Raw genomic sequence first — 26,769 nt, 5'->3', positions numbered from 1 at the left:
ACATTCAAAACAAAAGTTTTTTTTTTTTGCTTTATTTTAGAATTTCAATATATGATGAAATTAATTTTCTAACTTTATATTGTTGAATTACAAAATAAAAACAAGCACACTTTTCTATATTATCATTAGAAAATTTACATAAATTTAAATGTTCTCCAAATGTTGTTTTTATAAATTCCTTCACGTCAATACTCATGAACATGTTCCTTGACTCCAGCAGTAATTTGAAGTCCTCTTTTGAAATCATATTTCCAAATGTATTAATAAATAAATTAATTTTATTTATCAAGGAAGAATAATTTGGTATATTAAGATTGTTACTAGAATCCGACATTTCGTAAACTTCTTTTCTCGACTCTCAAATTGTGAATTGAATGAATGGTGAAAAGTTGTTGTTGTTGTTAGCAGTTTTCTTTTGTGTAAAAGTTTATGATTTTACGAACATTGTTGAGTGAGCAGACACCATCTCGAGCATGTAATGAACAATATGGAAAGTGGTTTCCATCCATTATTTTTAGAGAGGGACATCCAATTTCATCAATGTTAATTACATCTTCAATTTTTAAAAATTTTTGTAGGAATAACCTTTTTTGATATCCCTTACAAATTATTTCCTTTTTTCTAATTATTTCTCTTAAATACATTTGTGTTTCTTTGAAAAAGTATACTCCATCGTTCCAATAAATTTTATTATGTTTTTTTGTTAACCAAGAAGCTGTTTTCTACATTTTTTATTCAATTCAATAAAATCATGCGGAGAGTGTATGAGAAAATAGAAGCTTTAGTTTGAAAGTCTGCAGGTGATAGTAAAGGAGATTCACTTCGATTATAGTAGCTAGTTTGAAACTTGCAATACATTTCATATAGGTGAGCAAATCGTTCTTTCTCGAAGTCCAAATTCAAGTCATCGTAGGGGTATGTTTTAGAGTTTAAGTACACCTTTAGATTTCTTAAATTGTTTGTAATCACATGGTGATTATCTTTAAATGCAATTAAAGGAAATCGTGGACGTTTACGGTTAGCAGCTAATTTAACATTCCAAACATGATGTGTTCCGTTACTTAGTTTAGGATTAATGTATGTATCCCAACTGCGGAATGCAATCGGTAGAATGGATCCACTTTTTATAATATCATACATTTTAATTTTCGTTGAATCGCTGGGTGTTATATGACGAATTTTCCATGTAATTTTAGTCATATTGAGATGACATTTTCCTACTCTTTGTGCATTCTCAATTTTATCTTCCTCAAGTACATCACTTAAATTTTTTGATATCAATAGTACTAGTTCATGTTTACAATTTAATAAAACTTTTTTGAAATCTTCAGCAAATCCAAGTAGATTTTTAAGGGGTATTGAAAAGTTAAAGTTAGGGCTTAAATTGAAATCGGATCCTCCACTCCATCCAGAATTGTAAAGTCTCTTGCTTTCAAATTGATTTAAAGAAACAAAGTTTTTTATTGTAGAAGTAATACCACTAAACCTTGTTCTATCTATCTCAACACCATTTATTTCATAGCGTATTTCATCTAAAAAGTATGCCATGCTATTATTTCTCATCCTCCCAATAACATTTTGAGTTTCTACCGCTCCCCCTTCCTTAATTAGTGTAATATCTCCTTGAAAATTTAGAAGACTCTCATGGGGGAGTACATATAAATCTGGATTTTGAATTGTAATTCTTATCTCATCATTCGTTTTAAATGATTGTTGATACGGTGAATAACTGTGATATTCTTTCTTCGATATACTATCATCAGAGAGGTTTTTCTCGTACTGCCAATATTTCATTCAACCCCATAACTTTAGTTAAACTCGTACTTTGAAGTCCAATGATTTAAGAATTAACTTGTTTTTAGATGTAAGTGTGTGTCTTTTTACTTTCGATCCTCTTCCTATAACTTTATGTTTTAAAGTGTGCTGATGATGGTAAGTATCACCTCTTTTATTATATATAATCATTGTATTAGTCTTAAATGTAAACGAATTGTATAGTTTTCACCGCGTAAATTAATAAGTTCACCGTTCAGTTCAGTTATGTGTATAGACAGTGTACTTATTTCTCTAGTGTTGACTACCAAATAAATGAGATTGTGTGGTGTGATATTCATTTTATAGCCCGGTGGAACATTAATTCCGAATTCGTATAATGAATGATCTTGTCTACTATCAATATATGATCCCCTCACAATTGTGTGATCCCCTCACTTATTGTGTTTATTTTTAAAATGTTAACAGGTAGATCCGATATATATATATTTTTCAGGTCGGGGTAGATTATTTTTTTATTGAAACCCAGCAATTGTCCAATAGAGTTGTTTCTATTAAAATAAATAGGTTCCTTGGTAGTTGTAATATGAACTTGAAGTGTGTTATTATTACTTTCCATTTGAAATATTTTCTCAAGATCATAATCTTTTAGTTTATTTTTTAGATAATCATAAATATCATTGAGTTCGTATGATCCTATGGGGAGTTGAATAACCTAATCACCAATATGAAATAGATTATTATTTATATCAACATTGGGTATAGAGTTGTACATTTGAAAGTCAATGAGTGCACACTCATAGTCCCCATTCGTCAGTTCAATGGGTGGGAAATAAGTAATTTTTGTAATGGGTTCATTACCATTTAATGTAAGAGTGAATGATCTACTCATTTTGGAATCCTAATACAGATCTGTGAAAATATAGCCTTCAGAACGAAACTTATATTCTCAAATAATTATAAATTCATTAAAACCCTTCCTATATCTTCCTTTTTCCATATCGTTATCTTTACTTATTATGAGGAATCCGTATTTATCGCTCCAGCACTTTTGACAAATTTTCATAAATGAATCATAGGACATATCAGTAATTACATGATCACGATATATATGTCGCATATTTAAATCATCTTGTTTAAACATTATAATCAATTCGCGTTATCACGTATTAGATGTTTTGGAGTATGAGTATATGTTTGACATAGGTAAAAAGAATCTATATTTTTGTGACGTCCCATACAAAAATATGAACGAATGTTGTTTTGTTTTTCACAAGCAACATCATCAAAAATCATAATAGAGTTTTCTTTAGCCTTAGCGGGCGGTAAAACTTCATCATTTTGTGAGAATGTATAATATCCCATACCTTTTATCGGTTTAATTAGTTTCTCTAAATACTCATTCTTTGGTTGGTATAAACTCTTCGAGAATACATATATATTCTCAAATTTAAGTCCGTTTGGACTTTCAATAAGACTGAGCATAACATTTGTTTTTCCACAGTTTGACGGACCGACAACCAATGCTCTTATTGCATTGGGTAATAAAGAACTATGTCGTGGAACTGAATTTTTAACTGATTGATCACCACCCTCGTTATTTCTAACACAGATTTCTTGTTTTTGACGTATTAAACGCATATTGATGTGTGTAATGTAGTTCATTCGATGAGAAATGCTCCTTGATTAAACATTATATATTGTAAAATGGGTAAAAGTTTTTATAATTGTTGCAGTCAGAGTTTAAACTTGAAACGAGGTAGTGGTATTATCAACAAAATAATTAACACACTTCCATTTGACGCACATATTCCTGGCTATAATTTTTGTGGACCAGGCACAAAGCTAGAGAAACGATTAGCCCGAGGTGATCGTGGGATAAATCAATTGGATGAAGCTTGTAAAGTACATGATATTGCATATTCACAAAATAAGGATCTAGCTGATCGACATAAGGCTGATGCAGTATTAATAAATAAAGCGTGGGAACGTGTTGGATCAAAAGATAGTAGTATTGCAGAGAAAACAGCAGCATACTTGGTTACAAATATTATGCAAACAAAAAAGAAATTCGGAATGGGTGTGAAGAAGGGAACAAAGAGAAAGTGTAAGGAGAGGAGGAGGAGATCAAAGGTAAAGAGTTTTTCAAATGTTATCCAAACAGGAATACGGGCATTGAAAACTCAGAAACCACTAGATCTAATGAGTGCAATCAAGGTTGCGCGTAAAGCAGTCAGTAAATAAATTGGTAGAAATAAAAAAAAATTATGATTCCTCGTGTCATTAATGTACCGAAAATTGGTGGTTGTTTTACCTATTGTATCCATTTTGACTGCACTAAGTGCATTAGGTAGTCTTGGCTCTGCTAGTGCAGCCATTGTTAAAACTATTAATAATGCAAATATAGGAAAAAAAACTATTAAAAGAGAGTAAACGACATAATACAAAAATGGAAAGTATTAAGGTGGGTAAAGGTATGTTTCTAAAACCTTATAGAAAAGGTTATGGATTATATCTCCACCCATTTAGAGGAAATCCAAAAAACTGATTACTAAGCTACCTAAAAAACCGCGTTCAAATTTTGAAATTTTGACTTTTGCTCAAAAGTATATTCCACATTTCAGAGGTGTGTTTATGAGAGACTCAATACCAAAATCTCCTTGGAAAGAAGAGTCAGGAATTATAAACCTAGATGATAGTTCATCAAATGGAACGGATTGGGTAGCTTACAACAAACATAAAAAAAGTATACTTTATTTTGATAGTTTTGGAAATTTACAACCCCCAAAAGAAGTTATGAAATACTTGGGGAATAATATTAACTATAACTATGAGAGAAAACAAGCCTTTAATAGTACCAACTGTGGACAGCTGTCCCTCCAATTCGTACTCTCTATCCCTCCCTAACTTTTTCGTTATGGTCAAGTGATTTCTCTATGATTCTCTATGATTCATGAAACTCGCCCTATTTTACATGCTATTCGCTGCTATGATTGCTCAATTCTAAATCAAGAATGAGATAGAAAAAGGAGGGTTAATTTACCTTAAGGTATAAAAACTCGACCAAAAGTTATTTTAACAACTACAGCAGAGTTAAAACAACTACAAACAACAACTACAACAGAGTTAAAACAACTACAAACAACAACTACAACATAGGTAAAACAAAAAAACAATATAAAAAAAAAAGGTAAAACAACTACAAACAACAACTACAGCAGACTTAAAACAACTACAAACAACAACTTCAACAGCTACAATCAACAAAAACAACAACAACAAGAAGAAGAAACAACTACAAACAACAACTACAATAGAGTTAAAACAACTACAAACAACAACTACAACAGCTACAATCGACAAAAACAACAACAAGAAGAAGAAGAAGAAGAAGAAGAAACAACTGAAAATGGTCAATCCGGAAATGATGAAGGTACTCAAGGATTTTAATGGTAGCCTACCAAAACCTCTCTTAACAAAGACGAGGTGGAATCGGATGTGCGCTACCCTATTCAACGAGCTCAACGTAAAAAAACCAGCTTTGGAATGGCCCTCGCTCTTGAACTTGAAGAGTATATGCTGTACTTACTCACACGATACTCGACTTTAGATGATTCGACCATTGAATATATAAAAGATAATCTGTTTTGTATTATTATTATTTTTTTTATCCTTGGACGTTGATGCACTAAGGTCAGTACATTCAAGTGGGCCGTATGACACCAGGCACGTGCCTGTTTGGGTTAGGTGTTAGTAGGCACGATGGAAGATATAGGACAGAATACGAGGAAATTGACTACCGGCGTACTGCCAGATTGTTAGCTTGCATGCTTACTAAGTGTGGTAGTATTAAAGATTTTAATTTGGGAAGGGTATCGACGTTAGAGATTAGTGTGTACAAATCATTATAATTTGCACATAGCACTCGAAAAGGTTCATGCAGTTCAAAGGAGGTTCTACAGTGGCGCAACACTAATGGGATATAGGATCTAGTAGTTCTACATGGTACATGGAAATTAAGCTGACTCAACAAGTCAGCACTTTCCACATCACCATGTATAAGGTTAAAAATAAAGGTTATCCCTAGCATCGTTCTTCGATTGGCTAAGGACGGCAAGTTTATTAATAGGAGTTTACTAGAGTAGGAAGGTAATCTTTGGTTTGCATCCCAATTTAAACCGCGTAGAGCGAAAAGTAAAAAGTTGTTTTGAACCGACTCAATGCGTTTACTATAGATGACGTACTGAGGGTTCCAAACGCAGCATACATATTCTAAGATAGGACGAAGTAAAGAAGTATATTAGGATTTAGTAACATAGGTGTCATTGAATTCCGACCACCGTTTAATAAATCCAGGCACACCCCTGGCCCTATTCACCAAAGACGAAATAAGATCAATAAAGTCAAGTATTGGGTCCAAGCGGACGCCCAAATCGTCAACAGAATTAATTCTTTCCACAGAGCAGCAGTTCAGCGTGTAAGTAGCAAGCTTAGGAACGACACGAGAGAATGTCATTAGCTTGCATTTTGTGCCATTTAAGTTTAATATTTTTACACGGCACCAAGGTTGAAAATTAATAAGATCTGTATGTAAATCCGACTGGCAGGCATTGTCATTGTATTGCACGCAAAGCTTGACGTCATCCGCGTACATAAATACTCTGGAGTTAGTCAAGACTTTGGGCAGGTCATTTATAAATAATGTAAACAATAAGGCTTCCGTGCGGGACGCCAGATGTAACCCTTAGAACATTGGATAAATTATTCTTAAAGAGGACCTTTTGCGTCCTGCCATTCAAATAACTTGAGATCCAATTAAGAAGATCACTTGGAAAACCCATTGAATCGAGTTTTCTAACGAGGAGAGAATGGTTAACAGAGTCAAATGCTTTTCTGAAATCAGTATAGATTAATCTGTCTGACAATTATTATGGAAGCCCTTTATAATATAGGAAGAGAGCTCCAAAAGATTTGTTGTTGTTGATCTTCGCTTCATAAAACCATGTTGACATGGAGAAATAACCGATCTACAAAGGTGCTGTAAATGAGGGGTGATAATATTTTCAAATAATTTTGGAATGGCCGACAACTTAGAGATTCCTCTATAATTGCTGGCATCCAGTTTGCTACCTTTTTTGTGGAGAGGAATAATAAACGATTCCTTCCAAATAATGGGAAAGTAGGAGGTTTCTAAGGACAAGGTAAACAATTTTAGAAGGGGATAGCACAGGGCGTCGGCACAATACCTGAGCACACAGCCAGGAATTTCGTCGGGACCTGGCGAATAAACTGGCTTGGCACGATGAAGATCTAAAAGGAGAGTGCTTTCGTTTAGGCTGGGACAGAAAATTAAGTTTGATTTGGGTATGTTGTAGGAATAGGTCTGGTGTAGATACGAAGAGCTAGAATAGGTTGTTTGAAAAAACTGCGAAAAAAGATCGGCTATTGCCTGATCATTATTTGCGGTAGTATTTTCAAATGAAAGCGAGGAAGGATTTGTTTTAGGCTTACGTTTAGTGTTAACGAAATTATAAAACTGTTTTGGGTCCTGTAAGAACTGGGCCCTACAACGAGTTAAATATTTTTTATAACACTGCGCATTCAGCACGGTAAAGTTTGACCGAGTTGAGGGCAGATTGAGAACCGGTGATTTTAAATTTAGCATACAGTCTAGATTTTTTATTTGTAAGTCGGCTCAACTCTTTAGTAAACCACGGCGGTTTATTCGAGCTTGGCGGATAATATAACGGAACGCATTCAGTAAAAAATGAGTTCATGGCACTGTAAAAAATATCCACAGCAACTGCCATGTCAGTGCACATGTATAGATCGGACCAATTGAACTCGTTTATAAAATTATTCAGCCATTCAAAGTCCGTTTTGCGAAAACATAGGACTTTATTGGCTGGACGGTCAGAAATATTCTGTAGGTCACACCCAATATCAAGAGTCACATCGAAAGTTGGATGATAAGGATCTTCGGGCTGCGTCAGAGGCGCCACCCTTGCTAAACTAAATTAAAAAGGAATGATAACAATATTATATTATATATTATTTTTAATATTATTAATGTACTTATTTTCTCAAATAAAAATAAAATTTCATTAAACTCAAAACACTTTGTTATAAATATTTAGATTATACTACATTTTCCCCCAGTAGCACATGAGTATCAGAGAAAACTACCACAATGAAGCGAAATCTTTAGAACAGTTGACGAAATTAAAAAGAAAATTTGATGAATTGAAGCAAATAAAAAATGAGAACGTATCAAATTTGGAGGAATAATAAGAAAAAAAAGTGTATTAATGATACACACAATGTTAAGACTAAGTTCAAGAAAGAGAAAATAAGAGTCCTAAAAGTAATAAAAGGGTATAGGAGAGAGTAATTGAAAGTGATAGTGAGAGTGATGTTTATGTTGATCCTTACTCAGAACACTCTCATATAGATGAATCTGACATTTCTCATCAATCTCATATAGATGAATCTGACATTTCAAAACAGGTATTAATGATTTATGGCAGGTTGATTTGGTTGAAATGGGGGCATATGCATCTTTGAATAAAGGCTTTAGGTATCTATTAACAGTAATAGATACCTTTTCTAAATATGGATGGGGTGAAGCAATAAGCTATGGAAAAAATAATTAAATGTGGTCCTGGAGTACCAAAGAATTTACAAACAGATAATGGAAATGAATTCTATAATAAACAATTTCGAGATTTGATGTAACGATATGAAATTAATCACTACTCAACATTTAGTACTCTTTAAGCATCTATTGTAGAACGTTTTAATAGAACACTAAAAGAACTTATGTAGCGTGAGTTCAGTTTTAATGGAAAATAGGCATGGCTTCAAATATACAAAGAATTGATTAATAATTATAACAATAGGAAGCATATAACAATTAAAATGAAACCCATTGATGTTAATGTTAAAAATGAAAAACAGATTTTGATGAGATCATCAATTCATCTAAAAATATTCACAAATTGAGAGTTTAAAGAGGGGGATCATGTACGAATAAGTAAATACAAGCATGTCTTTGAAAAAGGTTATACTCCAAACCGGACAACGAAAATTTTTTGAAGTACGAAATTCGGAAAGTACAAAATACATACCCCACCACATATTTACTTGAAGACTTGAAGGGTGATCCAATTCAAGGGGGTTCTATAAACAAGAAATTAAAAAAAAAATTCCCTAATACTTATATTGTTGAAAAGATTCTGAAACAAAAAGGTGATTATGTGCTTGTGCGTTGGCTAGGCTTTTCAAAATCAGAAGATAGTTGGATTCACAAAAAAGAAATTCTATAAAAACAAGCGAAGGCATAGAAAAATTAATGGAATATATTTGAGAAAGACAAATTTAGAATCTCAAATGCTAATTGAGTATTTAAATAAAAAAGAAAGTGAGATTAGTACAGACAAAATTCTAATTAATGACATTAATGACTTCAAAATAACTAATAGTGATAATATATTCTGATTAAGTAGGGGAATATGTTTGTTTTTGTAGAATTTAAATAAAGAAGTTGCTAATACTATTTGAAGTGGAGTACAAAAAGGTGAGTTGAATAATATATATATATATATATATATATATATAAATAATATTTATATATACTAATAATATTTATATTTTCAGAATTTCAAAACCTTAATAAAAAAGAGGCTAAAGACGACACTCTAGTTTTGTATGATGAGCATGATAACGATGATGATGATGATGATGACCACGATGTGAACATTTTCGATGAGGATAATCCAGAGCCATGCATCACAAGATCACCTAGTGAGGATGAGGTGGAATCAATCACTATGTACAAACTATACCCTTAAATTAAGATAAGGATAATGATGAATACATAAAATCAATTCCTTAAAGTAATGATGATGATAAAATTTATTTATTAGAGTGTGGTATAAATAGTTATGTACAAACTATACCACTAAATATAGAAGAAAGTAAGCAAATTGAATGTAATTCAAAGAAAACATTTTAATTGTTCTTTAAAATAAAAATTTTATAATATTGTTCTGGGAAATTTTAACATTAACCTCTAAATAAAGCAATGTTTGTTCTTTAAAATAAAAATTTTATAATGCTGTTTTGATTTGAAATATTTGGTTTATACATTACCTTAAATTAACGTTTAAATAAAAAACCGATGTTTGTTCTATAAATTTAAAATTTCATTGTTTTATTTATAATTATAGATTACATTTATTCTTTTTCACAATTTAGTAAATTTAATTCTAATTCTGTATAAAACATTTCAAATGTACAATCATCAATATTTTTCTTAAATTTTTCTATTTCAATATCTTGATTATTATTTCTATTAGGACAATTCTCTATTTCTTTTATTCTTTGCTCGTAAACATAAATATTTGCATTTATTTCATCAAGTTTATTTTCTAATTTGTTTTCTTCTATTTTACAATGTCCACATTGTAAAGTATTAATTTTATTGTTTTGTATAACGAGCTTTGTATCTTTGTGACTGAGAAAAACTTTTTTACATATAACTGTTGATAAGAGATGATTTTTAGATCTAATCATTGACATAGATCCTACCACTTCCTCTTCCGAAAACAAACATTTTTTAAAAGTTAATTGATCAATGGCACTTCTTTTACTCCCTTTGATTTTTTCACTGTTTTTTCAGAGATGTCATTAATATTAGATGACTTAGAGGCATACATTTTTGATCTTAAACTAACAAATTCAGACATCGGTCTTCCATTGAGTTCATCTTTAAAAAATGCCAACCTCCTTTTTATTAGCTTTAGGGAAATTATAGAGATTTAATAATTCATCAGAATAATCTGATGTATCAAACTTCATCTCAATATATTTCTGAATATCTTTATAAAAATCTTCAGTATTAATTGTGTATATAAAAGAATCTGTATCCATATAATTTAATTGCACATTTTCATTGTATTTGGGTTTTATATAATTATAATGAAAATCATACATTTTTCATTTTGATAAATCTAATACAACAAAACCGAAATATAATGGTTTATTGTATAACACATTTAACCTTTTCATTTAAAAAGGAAAGAAGTTGGACTTTGAAATAAGAGATCTAGCATAATGTCTTTTAGGACCAGAAGAGTCTAATGGTGAAGCACTTTCCCATTCTGTAATTAACTTTACATCCACTCGTTTATCCACATTTTCCATGGTTTTTCAAAAAGACAGCAATTTTTAGAAGTTAAAAAAATCTTTTTTAAATGCATTTTTTGCATTAGTTCTATGGAATGTATTCAAGTCAATATATGTTTTTAACCAAGGCTTCTGAAATTTTTTGTTAGAATTAAACCATTTTCTATACACTGTTGAAGATTTTTATAATGAATAATATATTTTTCTTTATCCCTTAAATCAGCAATTAATTTTGTAATTTTATCTGTCTTTGTTGGTAATTTATTATTGCAACAAAATGGAAGATCATTGTGTTTATTATGTAATTTAAAAAGATATTTTAAATCTACCTTAAAAATGTATCCATATTCACTATCATCTCCAATCTCTGAAATATTGATACTATCAAGTGATTCCCTTGAAACCCATTCAAAACCTCCATATGGTAAAGATTGTGACATAGCCCAACCATATAAATTATTTGCATCCAAATAAATTAAATATGATGATTTTTGAGTACTATCAAAATTATCAACATATTTATTATTTGCTTTAGCATATCTACATGTGCATTGTACTAAGCCACCTCGAATACCACTTTGAATAAATTTATACTGATCTATATCAGTTAATAAATCTAATTCAATTTTAGTACATTTCAACATAGCTTCCCATGATAAACCTGGTGTTGTGAAAAATGTGCTGGATCAAGTGAATAAATTTTAGTGAAAAGTTTTCGGAAGTTTTTAAAGACATCAGTCATTAATAAAACATCTGTTTTCAAATATAACTCTAAATAATCTTTTAAGTTCTCACATGAAAACTCATTCCATACCTCTTGTTCGTGTGTGTAATTTTCGTTTGAAGATTCATTTTCAGTTAAAGAACTATAGAAAGCTTCTCTAGGAGATAATATACTTTCTTTGAATGTCTCAGCTGAATCAAAATATTCATAAGGAAATACACCCTTTCTTCGCATAAGGTTAAACTGATTTTCATTTGGGGAAAATGATTTTGTAATTTGCATTCGTTTACTATCCAGGTTTGAAGCTAATGTGTCTAATGCAGAAGGCATAAAACGAAACGAATCTAGAAAACGGATTTCAAAGTTTTCACCATTACTAAAAGTTATAATTTTGGATATTGAAATAAATTGTTCGTTATTTAATGGAATAACCTTTATTTCACCAGGTATGAGAGCCAAATCTTTTACAAATAGATAACAATCATACCTGGTGAAATTGTGGAAGAAAACAGGAATAAATTTTGGGACTTTATATTTTAAATTGCTGCACCCCTACATTTTCCTGTGAAGTGACAGTGATCTCTAACTCTATCTAATAAAAGAGGAGTGTTGCATATATGACAATTAATAGATTTTTTAAAATCTTCTTCTTCAACATCAGACATAATTATAGGTACATTTTTAGAAATATGATTCTCATATATAAGTGTTAAATTTTCTATAAGAGATATGAGGAAATTCATTCCTGAGTTTAATTTAGTTTTTAAAACAAACTTATCTAAACTATTATCATGTTCACACTTTATATAGTATGCATATGAAATAGGCTTATGAATATTTAATATATTTAAATTTAATGTTTCATTTATATTAATAGGTTGAAGGATGCATTCAAAATCAGCATATACTGTATGGTATCAACACTTCCTTTTGAATATTCTTATATTTTAAAGTTGCATCCCTCGGGTTTGGTAGACGTGAGACTTTTTTACCACAGACTTCAGAGTGTCGGTGGCAACATCTTCACTCAATGAATAATTTAAATAAATTTAGCAAAACCATTTCTTTGATTTATCTCTCGAAATAAAGATTAACAAAAACAAACTTTTTTTTAAATATGAAAACATATAAATATTATGAAATTTAAAACAAAAACACAAACATAAAAATATTAATAATACATAATACAGTCGAGTCCCGAAAATTCGAAATGGCAAGGGGATCACTTTTTTTTACGAATTAGACGGGAATTCGATTTATCGGGATTTCTATTTAACGGGGCTCAAAAATGAAAGAGTCGAATAACCGGGGTTTTTACATTTCACATCATGTTTGCATATGTATTTAACTTTATTAAAATTAAACAAACGTTATAAGTATGTACATTCATTTGTAAGTTTTTCAAATTAAAGGAAAATTAAACAATTACATAAAATTAGAATAACAAAAAATTAAACAATTAAGCAGGAACATTAAATTATAAAAAACAAAAATTCAAGCCTTAAAATAATAGCTGTCTGCAAAATCTAACGGTGCTTTAACTACAACAAATTTCGCATTGCATTACGATTTATAAGAGGTTACGAAACAAAATTACGATTTATAAGAGATTCAATATTCTTTGCGTTGCGCCAAATAATACGAATTAACGAGGGGACCAAAATGTATGGAATTTTTACGAATTAATGAGTTTTTTTCAAGGGGACAGAATTTTTTACGAATTATCGCGATTTTCGATTTAGCGGGGTATGAATTATCGGGACTCGACTGTACACATTAATAATGATATTATAAAACTACTTACTTTGATAGGTTTTTTATCCAAGTATAATGTGCTTTGCATCCTTCCTCCAATAGCAACATAATATGCGTCCAAAAATAGCTCCATCATCGAATCCGAAAAGTGTTATATTAATTTCTTTATTTATTTGCATAAATTTATTAATGTCCGACGGTTTAAGTGGAAATTCCATTCCACTGAAATTTAATGTGATCCCATTGACTTGAATGAGATCATCATTTATATTCACTTTATAACTTGTGCACCTGCTTGCATGTTTATTAAGATTACTTAATGCAGCGATTAAGCTCCACTTAAAACAGTATTCATCACTCAGGTTTTTAACATTTATTATCGCTTTTTTATTTTCTAAGCAAGAGGGTAGTTTAATATACGATGATCCTCTTAAAGGTGAATATTGATTAATATTCATTTCCAATCGAATGAGATGAATCAATGTCCATCCACTATCCCTTTCTTGGAATTCCTCCATCCTCACTAAAATTTTCTCCATGTCCTCCTTATATTCATTTTCAATATTCGAGTAGGCGGTGATTATTGTCATTTTTCTTTGAAATGACTTTATTTCCTCGCATTCCTTTTTTTCCTTCAAGAGCGCGTATTTTCCGAAAAGTTCAAAATTAATTTTTACTGATGCATAACTCTCCAACAATGGATACATGTGTGGAAGAAGAGCTTCTCCTGCTTCCTCCATAAATCGTGTTGGATAAATCACATCATTGTTGGTATTTTCATATAGATACTGAATAATCCTTCCTTGGAATCCAGATCTGATTTTTTTAATTTTTGAATCCACTGGCTCGATGACATTTCTTTTATGCTGCTCCGTCCACAGATGATGGCTCCACGAAATGTTACCTGACAGGGTAATGTTGCACAATACTTATCCATTTTGATTTATTTTGATTCGTTTTTTTTTTAAGTATTATTTTGTAATGCTACTTTTTTCACAGGTTCGCACAACGTTTTATATGATTCACTCAACTCGGATAGTTTTATTTTGATTTGTTTTGTTTTTTGTTATTTTTTTTTTAAGTATTATTTTGTAATGTTATTTTGTTCACAGGTTCGCACAACGATTTTATAGGATTCACTCAACTCGTATAGTTTTATTTTGATTTGTTTTTTATTGTTTTTTTTAAGTATTATTTTTTTATGTTATTTTTTTCAAAGGTTCGCACGACGATTTTATATGATTCACTCAACTCGGATAGTTTTCTTAAACTGAACTACTTTCTATATTTCTCCTTAACACATAACTTTTTTGAAAACTTGGAAAGTAACCGTTTTTCCTTCATAATATAAATGTGTGAGAAAAAAAATTTTCGAATATGGTCAAATAAAAACGTATTTGACTAAATAAACGATCTCATTTGTGTTTGTGTATATTCTGTTAGGAACCACCACCACCACCACCACTATAGAATTGAAACATTTAAGATTACCCACCCCTTAACTTAATACAAGTTAAAAGCACCATACTTTAGATATTCACGCACACTTTCCCATCTAATGCTCCCTAATGCTCGCTAAAGAGGGGGAAGTTCTCGAACTCACGCTTGTTTCACACCACAAAAGTATGTCACAAGATCACTGAAGACAGATATCATCTACAACCCTAATTGAATCAACAAAACGGACACGCATAATAAAACAACTCCCCCCTCCTCCTCCTCCTACTACTCAACCTAAATATCACAAAACACCCCTCTCTCATACTCCTACACACCCTATTCGGCTAAAGATCACTCTAAACAACCACACATTTTTACGCATGAGAAAACACCCCTCACACACATACACCTTTGGGGTGAGAAAAAAACAAGACAGGACAAGACATGACAAAACACCTCACTCACTTTCACCATTTCTTTGGGGTGATCCTCACCCCCACCCTTTCTAACTTAATTAAGTGACCTTTTTATGCTAATTAGGTCATTATGATACCTGTGTGCAACCATGCGTGACTATTTAGGGTCACCCCCACCCCCTTTTTGACATGATTTATTACCTAGTGGGCCAGGACCCGTATTATTTTACTACTGAGCACGAGATCACCATAGTTAAATAGTATATTTCAACTTGATAATTTGACAACTCACATTTTAATAAGATGTAATTTTGTATACCTTATTTAGGTATATACTTTTTGTTAAATGTTTATTTTACTGCTTGTTTCACAAGAATAAATAATTTTATATATATTTTTAGATTTCACTCTATAAATCTATATTGGAAGCAATTAGTGGACGGGGAGAAAGTCGCGGAAAAAGTCTAATTACTGATTATACAGTATTACGGAAAGTAAGTGAACATAATCGAAACATATTTTATACTAATTATACCCTATTATAACAGATTTGGACCCACCCTAAAGTCTTGGAAGACGCATGGAAAAATGCAAATAAGGTAAGCAGATTTTACTATTGTAAGTATAACTAGTTTGTAAGAACCCCCCTGATCCCCCACAAAAACTTATGTAAATATTCATGAACATAGTAGTAGTATGAGGAAAGTAAGTTATTAATTCATAAGAGCTATATTTAAGTAACCATTATGCTAAGTTCCAATCCTTTTAGTTTATACGTCGACGTGACGTAAGTCCAAAGGAGGGCAGGAAGGCTTCGGGATGGCTGGGAATATTACACCCAGTCGCGCACGCTAGCTCACCGACACGACGACAAACCAGAAAGGATTCCATGATCACCGGCAGAGCCAACACTTGCCAGAGTCACGCATTCACGACGACACGAACATTCGGCAGAGCCATACAATATTGGCAAAGCCAATTCCGAGTTGCAGAGCCGTACCGGTAAGGCCTGAATCAGCAGAGCCAAAACTCGGCAGAGTCAACAGTCGGGCAAGCCAAAACTCGGCAGAGCCACACACCAGCAGAACCAACACTTGGCAGAGCCAACCCATACAGGCAAGGCCAAACTACGGCATGGCTAACCCATACACGTTAAGCCTAGAGTCGCAACACCTTTCGACAGCACCTTTCGCTCCAGGGAGAATCGGCACCGGGGTGGCGGGCCGAATTATTTTCTGGCCGCGCGGTTCCTTTCCGGATCTAGCCAATCGGCATACTGTTGACGGCTCGGTTGCTTGGATCAGGCTCCCATCTCCCTAGCCCTGGCCTTGGCTCAAATCGGTACATTCCTAATCATCGGTCCGATCGGGGCCGATTACTCCAACGGCTAGTGGCCGAGTCGTGGTCCTATACGGACCCCTTCAACTTCGCTCTCGCACCTACAAGTAAAATCCCGGCCTTGGCCCCTATTTCTGCATTTTTCCGTAAATAAATATTTCCTGGACTGTCTGAGTTTAGGTCCTGACTGATTAGCATCTTTAAAAGTTTAATAATTTTAAAGGAAACAACCGTTCTAATATTGCACGAAAGGCTTATCTTCGTCCGAATACATTAGACTCTAGGGTAAGTTAGACCTTTTAAATAAAAAAAAATTTCGCAGTTTGGGACCCAAATGGATCCTTTTCAGAATAAATGTTGTTTTATTTATTCAGATAACTTGAAAATCAACTGGTTACTCCATTAGGTTACGTTTTTTAAAAAGAAATGAATGATCAAAGAAATCGAATGCTTTACTGAAATCAGATTAAATTTCGTCTGTCTGAAAGTATTCTGTCGAGACCTACCTAAACTGGATTTACACAATGGAGATATAACAAAAAAAGGCTAACGTTTTAACTAGACTAAAATTAGGTGAAATTCAGCCCAGATGTAAAAAATATTCTGATTTCAGGCTCTGGATCTTTTATAAGTAGATAGAACTTCGCAAATCCAACCGCAATTCACTGAATATTATAAACGTCATATTTTTAAATGCAAGCACGAAAGAACTTATTGAAGGCTTTCATTTTTTTTTAACAAACAAGACTAGAGCTAAATCCTCGAAAGGGCCAAATTCTTTTTGTAACACTTCCGTCCAGTACGGTAAAGATTGATCGAGCCGTAGAATAACTGTAAAGCATTTACATCGTAAGTAGGATGATGTCTGACTTCTAGTGCTTCAGCGATGCCACCCTAGCTAACTAACTCTCTCCGGATTTGAGACAAAACAAAATACAAGCAAGCACTCAAAGAAATTTCATACATGGTTGACTTGAGACAGATAAATATTAAAGAAGACAGCAATAAAATCATGCTGTGTAGAAGTTAGGAGGGTGTTTATAGAATTATTTGAGGACCAAATAGACGAAATAGATGTTGAAATCTCCAAGGACTCTCAATTTGTCCCTATCATAAAGTAGAGCACATTTTGATAAGGAAGGACATTTATTTCGAAAGATGAAATGCAATGCTTGGAAATAAGATAGGATAAATGCAATAAGATCTTTTGATGTTCGAGCAGGGGGGAGACGTGAAACTACTATTAGGTCTTTTGGGAAGGCAGCCTAATTGTCTGCCGTGCCAGTATTGATCGGTAGGCCGGGTCTTACATCCTGGGTGAATACATTAACAGGGCTCTTAGCATCATTACTTGAGACCCGCAATGGACAAAACGGTTATAAGTACGGTCTTTCCATCGGCACTTTCAGATACCGGATCTTTTTTAGCACTCGAAATGTAATCTCCATATATATATGACGAGTCGGTTGTGGTCCACTGGAAGTCCCGATTCAGAAACCGCACGTTAGCGATAGTTATGCGATGGTTGCAATAATACCGATAGAAAAATTAGAAGAAAAGTTAGAGTTGCATGAGAAAACAAAAAGCACGTACAGTTATTTAAAAGCGCTATTATTAGTTTTACTTAGTTTTCCTTATGCTCATCGCTTGTATACATATAAGAAGAAATCACTTTACAGTTCAGAAGTGGGATAATACGAAATGGCAATGAGTAAGAGGCAGGTACAGTGAGAGACACTGAACAGCAGAAGCAGCAGAAGAATTGTCGGCGTGGAAAGTTTGTAATGGGATAAGATTTTCCAAAGGTCTAGGTGACAAGCGATTGCAAATCACGGTATCTTTTACTACGCGGCTGATGGATTCAAAACGGACTGCTCAGGAATCTTGCCTAATCTTTGAGGTTTATGTACATGCAAAAGCTTGTGTGTATCCGTAGCGTCCTTGTGAAATTCACAGAAAGTAAAATTCACGAGTGCTGATCTCGCTTGCAGACGTTCATACAGAGTTTCTCGTGGGTGCAAGATTTTGTGTGCAAACGATTGCGGTTGTACATACGAAGGAAAACAGTCAAGGTTTTCTGACAGTGGTGATCGTTGCGGTACCTGCTGAGCGAGAGGAACTTGGGAGTTGCCGGCCCCAGAGCAGAACTAGTGCAAAGAGTCATGAATCAGAGTGGGGAATTATTCGCAGCACAAGCGCCTGCGATTTCACAACTACAACAGCAAATGGCACTGACAGATATGATGGCCCAGTTTGTCAACAATATGTCAACATCCTACCAGCAGTACCCTGCAGTACCGCGTGTCATCAATAGGCAACTGTCATCAACATGTCATCAACGCGCCGACTGCGACTTCTTCCGAATCGACCCTCTGCCGACTGCGACTTCTACCGAATCGAACATCTGCCGACTGCGACTTCTACTACGACGCTCTGCCCACGATACAGTTACGGCGGTAGTCTAGACGGCAGTCGTCGGCAGTACCATGGCCCGGACGTTGAGAAATTTGTTGATGAAACATCGATGAATTGTTGAAACATCGATGTTTCTTCGATGTGTCATCAACAAAACATCGATGAATTGATGATGAATTGTTGATGAATTTGTTTATGGATTGTTGGTGAATCATCGATTTATTGTTGATGAATTTGTATTGATGACAGCCTAGGACATGCCCATGTTAAATAAATCAACAGTTTGTATGGGCTGTCATCGATCAAAAATCAATAGCACATCTTGACTGTTAATGAAACCTTGATTTTTTGTTGATTACAGGTACTGCAGGGTAGCAGCGGCAACGGGCGGAAGAGATTGACGTAGATTAATCTACCAATCGTAACCTTGGGGATAAGGCGGAGAACAGCCACTGCAGACAAGCATCGGCTAAGGAAATACCTTACCAGAATATGACCTGGAGTTGAGAATTCTTGCCATATATACAAAGCTGAACGGTCCCTTAAAAATGTGACTCGATTCTTCGCAGGTTCTACTCACCATATGGAACAGTTTTGCAGCAGCAATCCGAGAGGAACTCGGATTATAGCCGGGCGAGGCAGAGATTAATTTCAACATGGCGAATGCAACCAGACGATCAAAGGATACTGTAAGGGAGTATTGTTTCCGCATGTTAGCACTTGGGGTGCGATTCAAGCTTAGCGAAGCAGAAGTCATTCGATATGCCCGAGCAGGTTTACAACACGGAGAGTTTGTAGAACAGTACTGCAGCTATTCAATTTTCGTCGATGAAGGAGTTTCACGACACTGCCGACGCTGTCTTATTTTAGGCCTAATGCAAATCAGAAAGAGTTTTGACCAAAATCCAGTACTTCTAAGGTAAAGCTGGAACATAAGATCCTAAAGCATGTTTAAAGTGCGAAAACCGGCATTTTGGAAATGTGTGCCCAAAAGAAAGCAAGAAAACACTCTGCTCCAGTTGCAAAAAGTTCCATTCCGCCAACTAAAAACTGCCAGGTCGCACAGGGTATGCATTTGGGTTCATCCAATCAGGTAAAGCTGTTCACTAGGAAAATATACATCAATACGAAAGGTTATACAGCTTTCATTGACACTGGAAGCAAAAACATTATAATTCACCAATCAGTTGCTGAAGAGATAGACGCAGATCGCCTGCCGTGCTCTTTGAAAATTGTAGGAATTTGTGGAGGCTCACGATTCCTTTCCAAAGCCATGATTGTGGACATTGACATCGCAGGAAAATTTATAACGGCCAAAGCATACATCGCAAGCGACAAACTGTTGCAGGAGGATTTATTGTTGGATTAAGATGAAATCAAATGCGCCGAAGTTGTGCTAAAATTCGATCCGGGTGAAATAGAAGTCAAGAGAGCAGTTCATCAGCCGGTAACGCTTTCAAGCGAGAGTATTTTTCAAAAGCTTCTTGTTAATTTACAGATCGATGAAGAAAGAAGGCATCTGCTCGAGGGGTTCGCTGACAGGATTGTAAGGCATAGGCAAGACAAACGTCGTCCAGGCAAACATTGTTGTTGAGAGTGGCCAAGTAGTTTCCCAAGCGTCATATCGAGGTTCCGAGCCAAAGAAGGAAGTTGTTGCCAAGATGGTAGATGAGCTATTGGAACGTGACATAATAACCCCATCCACGTCAGAGTACACTAACCCGGAGGTGCTTATCAAAAAGCCAAACGGTAGTGATCTACTTTGCATCGATTACCGCCGCCTCAACAAGCTTATGGAAAAATTTCCAGGGCCGAATATCGAGGAGAAGCTGTAGGAAGCAAAACGTTCGCATATTTTTCATCATTAAATCTAAATAGCGGCTATTACCAGATCGAGGTGGAGCCTCGGATATTACCACGGATGGATTGTTTGAGTTTAAACGTTTTCCGTTTGGATCAAAAAATGCATCTGCTGCGTTCAATAGACTTATGGCAGAGTTAGAGAGGCGTGTGCTAAAAGGCGACACGATGCATTACATGGACGATATCCTTCGCTTAGGTTTCAAACATGAAGTTCATCCAGAGGCAAGCGCCGGTAGATTAGCCGGAGTTTTGATGCAGAGAGATGAATATCAGCCAGATGAAGCCAATCGCATACTATAGCCGAGCCACCTCCAAGCCAGAGAAGAGTTACCATAGTTACGAACTAGAAGCCTTAGCTGTTATAGAGTCCTTGTAACTATAAGAACTATTAAAGGTTGTAAAGTAAGTTCAAATGGTCGCCATAAAGTAATTTCAAGGGGTCGCCAATAAGTTAGTTTTTTTTTGGTTTTAACTTGTTTATTTTTGTGGGAGCAGCAATGTCGTCGCTCTAACGTATATATCATTTCTGATTTACATTATTCTTTTTAATTCTAAGTAAGGCTAAGTCTCGTCCCTGCGCTGCCCACAGACGGCGGCAGAGAGACGCCTATGTATATGCTTAAGTATATAAGCTATGCTTTCTTAAGCGGGAGCGCGAGGTATATGAACATGTGGGCTGTTCGTGTTACAATTATGCACTAGTGATCGGTTCATATTTCGGCCACTTGGGACTTGAGACCGGGACAATTAAATTATGTATGCACTGCAACAAAGTAGTACAGTGTGTACCCTTTAAGTACTCTTGGTACAGTGGGTATACAATATGTGTGCACACTACATCTTCCTCCTTTTGCAAAATAACATAATTATATGAAGTTATTTCAATAATAATAATTATTTTTAATTTATCATTTTTATTTTGCTTTTCTTGTTTATTTTATTAATTTATTTATTTTTTATTTTATTAATTAGCAACAATGAAAATGAAATTACGAAAAATATTTGTATCTATGCATGGCAATACTAAATACAATTATGAATTAGAAATTTTTAATCTGTCCTTATGAACTGTTTGCTTCTTATTTTTATTATTTGGTATTATAATGTTATCTCTATCTCCTATTTCCGTTACTTTATACGGACCAGTGTATTTAGGATCTAAAGTATGACTCGTTTCGTTTTTTAGTAAAACTTTAACTGATATATTAATATTTTTACTTTCTGATCATATAGTATTTTATTTCTATTCTTATTATACCCTTGCAGGGTATTATAATTTCAATCAGAAGTTTGCAACGCAGTGAAGGAGGCACCTCCGACTATTTAAAGTATATATATTCTTGATCAGGATCAACAGCCGAGTCGATCCAGCCATGTCCGTCTGTCCGTTTCTACGCAAACTAGTCTCTCAGTTTTGAAGCTATCTGAATGAAACTTTGTAGTTAGCCTTCTATATACTCTCACTCGTATATATGTCGGAACGGGCCAGATCGGAAGGCTATATCATATAGCTGCCATAGGAATGATCGGATAATTTTTACAAAAAAAAAAATGATAACATTTTCAATTTTCATATTAAATTTCTTTAAATTTTTTTGAAAAATTTTATAAAAATCGAACTACTATATCATATAGCTCCCATAAGAACGATCGAACTAATAAAATTAAAAATTTTATCTTTTTTAGTTTTCAATTAAATTAATACCATTAAAAATTATAAATGTTAAGATGTAGCCATTTTATATTATTCTACAGTTTTGTGTAAAATTTTATGAAAATTGGACTACTATATCATATAGCTCCAACAGAAACGATCGGGAAATTATTATCATTAAAAATTAAAACTTTTTCAGTTTTCAATTGATTTTTAAAAAACTCAAGTTATATCTATTTCATATTATTGTAAAATTTTTTGTAAAATTTTATAAAAATCGGACTACTATATCATATAGCACCTATAAGAACGATCGTGGACCAATAGTGTCCACTATTACTCTGTCGAAAACATTTTTGACATTTTTTTACGTACTCATTTATATCTTTAGACATACATTTTCAGTAATAGTGTCTTTTTACTTTGGCCAAAGTTTTTGATATGCCAGTATGACCTCCTTGAATTGGATCATTATGAAATGCAGCCAATATTGCTTCTTTTTCTTTTAAACTTTTTACTTGGGTCACCGGGTTTAGTAGCGCTACTCTTAACGATTTTAATGTTCTATTGCCCATATTTTTGAAATTATCGATTGATATTTGATCAAAGATTTTTTCCCACGGTGCCAGTTTTAGTTGGCTGATTTTATTTATACCGGCTTGCATTTCAAGCCTTTGGAAGAATTCCATTAGTATATAAATCGCTAACAGCATATCTTGCGATTATCTTATTTTTGTTTATAGTTTGCTTAGGCTATTCTATTTCTTTATTTTCCGAGCGGAAATTTTGTAGTTGTGACTTTCATTATATTACCTGTAATATTTTGTAACTCTTTAATGATTATTCTTAATAATGAATCAGCTACATAACGTCAGTTTGGAACTTGGATTGATCATTGAAAATAGATATATTAGAGGTCTGTGATCTGTTTTAATTATAAAATGTTTTCCATAAACATATGGTCGAAAGTGTAATATTGCCCAAAGAATTGCAGCTAATTCCTGCTCAGTAGTACACTTGTTACTTCCTTCTTTTGCAAATGCTCTTAATGCGTAAGCAATGGTAAGTTGGAGACCATCATGGTTTTGAGTTAAAACCGCTCCACATGCATCTTGCTTGCTTACATGCATCTAAGATTATACAGATTTCTTTTGTAAAATCTGGATATTCTAGCAAAGTAGGTTCGAATAGTTTTGTTTTTAAATATTGGAATGCATTTTGACATTCATCCGTCCATTGAAAATGAACATTCTTTTTACATAATCTTGTTATGTGCCTTGAATAATCGGCGAAGTTTTTTATAAAACGTTTATAATAGTTACAAAATGCTACGAAACGTCTAGCACTGTCCGCGTCGTGCGGCACTGGGTAGTTCATAATTATATCATATTTCTTGTCGTCTGGAAGTATTTCTTTATTAGTGCACTTATGACCTAGAAAAGTCACTTCATGCATAAAAAATGAACAATTTTCTGGATGTAACTTCAGGTTGTATTTCCTACATTTCTCAAAAACATCTGTTAAGTTCTTAAGCATATATTTTTTGGAGCAACCGATTATTATTAAGTCATCCATATAAAGGAATGCTTGAGAAGGTTCTAGTCCAGAAAATGCAATAGTCATCATTCTCTGAAATGAGTTAGGAGCTATTTTTAATCCAAAAGGTAATCGCGTGAAGCAATATTAGCAGTTATATCTCGATATGAGACGTTATATCTCTTGAACTTTTTTCTAGCTCAATTTGTTGAAATCCTGACATTAAGTCAAGGAATGAAAAGTATTTTTCTTGACCTAGTTGATCTAAAATATCATTAATTCTAGGGAGCGGGAACAACAATATCTCTGTTGTTTTGATTACCATAGTTATTATTTTGGTTATTTCCTCTGTTTTGGTAGTTACCATGGCCTCTACCACGATAGTTACCACGATTGTTACTACCGCGGTAGCTTACATCACTATATTCACACTACCAGTAAGTCTTGTACTAGTACGGATGTATGCACTAACGGCAGCATCCATGGTAGTGAAAATACCAGACTCCAAAACGGGCTTAACACTTTCGTGACTAGTTTTACTAATCATTGTGTTAACGGCTTCTGTAGTGCTGAGCATATCAGCATTTTCAAATGGTATGCCTTGGTCAATATAAGCAGCTTCAAGAAGCTGTCACAGATTTTCTAGTTCTGTTGTGAACTGAGTGGCTGTTTTGCCTGTCTGCATTAAAGTGTCCATTTTTGCCTTTATGTTGGCGGATCTTTCGCCGAAAACTACGACATTTAATTTTGCAATAATTCCGTCTATTGTGGTTTCATTTTTTATTTGATTAGGTTTGTGCCCGTTATTTTTTATTTAATTAACGCCATGGCAACTTTCTCATAAGTTCCCTTTGTTAGGTTGACAAGTCTTACTGCCGATAAGAATTTTTCAAGGCGGTTTTTCTTTCCGTCACTGATTTCCGGGACTGCTTGTGCACTTTCCCTAATATATGCCCTCTGGGCAGCGGCTGTGTAAACCATTATAAGGCTGTTATTAGCACTTTCTTTACTTTCAGATAAAATATCTTTGGAATACATTGTGATAACAGCAGGGATTGTTGGATTTGTTAAATCTTCTTCTTCTAATTGAATATCCTCAGTCCTAACTTCACCAAGTTCCAACTTTACAGGTGTTGTATATGACCAATGTTCAGTGGTTAATACGTCTTTATGTTGATATATCAATATTAGAGCTTCGTTAAAGCTGTCGATTAATGCTAAGGAGTGCCTATTAACTGTACCTATATGCGTTTGTCTATTTTGTGTTAGAAATTTATAGGCTTTTTCAAATTTGGTTTAATATCTTGGAGTTAAGATGGGCTAGAGGACTATCGATGTATCGACAGGGATAGACATGATAGGTTGGCCCAGGGGGCGAAGAGGCCAATGAGCGAACCGGGAAATTCGGATGTGGATTAAAAGAAAGCGTTCTTATCCTTTCTCTTGGCCGAGGCACTGAAGGAAATGAAGATGTAACGGGCTGGGGGTACGAAACTGAGGGAACGATCCGAGGCCACAAAGGGAGGCGCTGGCAGGAAAAAACGTGAGTTCCAAAGCTTAAGGCAAGACGTGCGCGGTGAAAACGTTTTTTTAAATCCGAAGTTGTGGACGTAACTGCGATAAAGTTTTGTGGATGACGTTTCCCGGTAGCCACCTTACCGTCGCATTGCCGCCGCCTTACCGTCGCTTTACCGCCGCCTTACCGTAGCCCAAAGCGTAAACAGAGCCGCCGCCAGAGCCGTAGCCGGAGCCGTCGTAGCTCCGCCGCCTCAATGCCGCCAGAGCCGTCGCCAGAGCCGCCGCCTTACCGCCGCCGTCTTACCGCCGCCTTACCGTAGCCCAAATCCGTAGCCAGAGCCGTCGCCAGAGCCGTCGCCAGAGCCGCTGTAGCGCCGCCCAGATCCGCCGCAGAAGCCCAGAGCGCCGCCAGCTCCGACGCCCGAAGCCGCCAGTTCACTATGGGGAAAAAGTCAATTTTTTTTGGCATAAACTCAAATTATTTTACAAATTATTTTTAAAAATAAAATATATTTTTTGAATTTACATACCCTAATTAGCCAAGAACCGTTATCCAAGATTTTTTACTAACAACATTATAGTGTTGATAAACGAACAAAGTCAGCTGTTTAAATTAGTGAAAAATGTTTGCAAACTATCACTGTTTATTTTGTGGAGCAACAAATTGATTTATTATTTCTGATTATGGCAAATCGTAGCAAAGGTATTTATAAATGTATCTTAGATTACATGTTTTGATTATTATGACTTGTTGTCCAACTGTGAACTGTTTTATATGTGTATCTTTTTAGCTTAAAACTAACAAGTTTGTTTGTGTTCCGTGGTGTATAACTTATAAATGGCACAAAGATGCAAAAAGGTAAAAACGCAAAGTTTCTTCAAAAAAAAAAAAGACTTATGTCCAGCAACTTGCTTGCACACGCTGCACTTCTCGAAGTTTGGGAGAAAAACAGCCGCTCGGAAGATGCTCTAAGAAGCTACATACAAAAATAACTTTACGGTGAGCAATTTGATGAAACTTTAAATCAGCAAATGTCAACCAAAATGAAATGCTTCATTGGTTATATTAAAAAACATTGCCAAAATGCTACCGTATAATGGACCAATTTAAGAACAAAAACACTCTTTGTGGCTAGCCGGCAATATGAGTT

The 26,769-nt window shown here is 34.3% G+C and overlaps 1 protein-coding gene across 34 annotated transcripts in view; it reads left to right on the top strand.

Moving 5' to 3' along the window:
- Positions 1–26,769, top strand: part of LOC110177636 (chromatin remodeler ATRX homolog) — a 597,323-nt gene that overhangs the window by 283,736 nt on the left and 286,818 nt on the right. For 29 of the 34 annotated variants that reach the window (XR_015273279.1, XR_015273296.1, XR_015273290.1 and 26 more), the window contains 2 exons: positions 15,696–15,788; positions 15,843–15,893. Coding sequence is in view for 25 of the 34 variants with exons in the window: in XM_086840143.1 (XP_086696269.1) it covers positions 15,696–15,788; positions 15,843–15,893 (144 nt within the window). In the remaining 9 variants the exon portion in view is untranslated. Of the gene's footprint in view, positions 1–1,788; positions 1,933–9,300; positions 9,350–9,429; positions 9,880–15,695; positions 15,789–15,842; positions 15,894–16,063; positions 26,154–26,769 lie in introns of those variants that run through there. The other 5 variants (XM_086840132.1, XM_086840165.1, XM_020943717.2 and 2 more) reach the window with 3 other exon arrangements.

Source organism: Drosophila serrata, unplaced genomic scaffold, assembly GCF_035046125.1.
Source record: "Drosophila serrata isolate PLE 108 unplaced genomic scaffold, ASM3504612v1 contig_88, whole genome shotgun sequence".
NCBI lineage: Eukaryota > Metazoa > Arthropoda > Insecta > Diptera > Drosophilidae > Drosophila > Drosophila serrata.
This window is presented reverse-complemented; position numbering and strand designations above follow the sequence as displayed.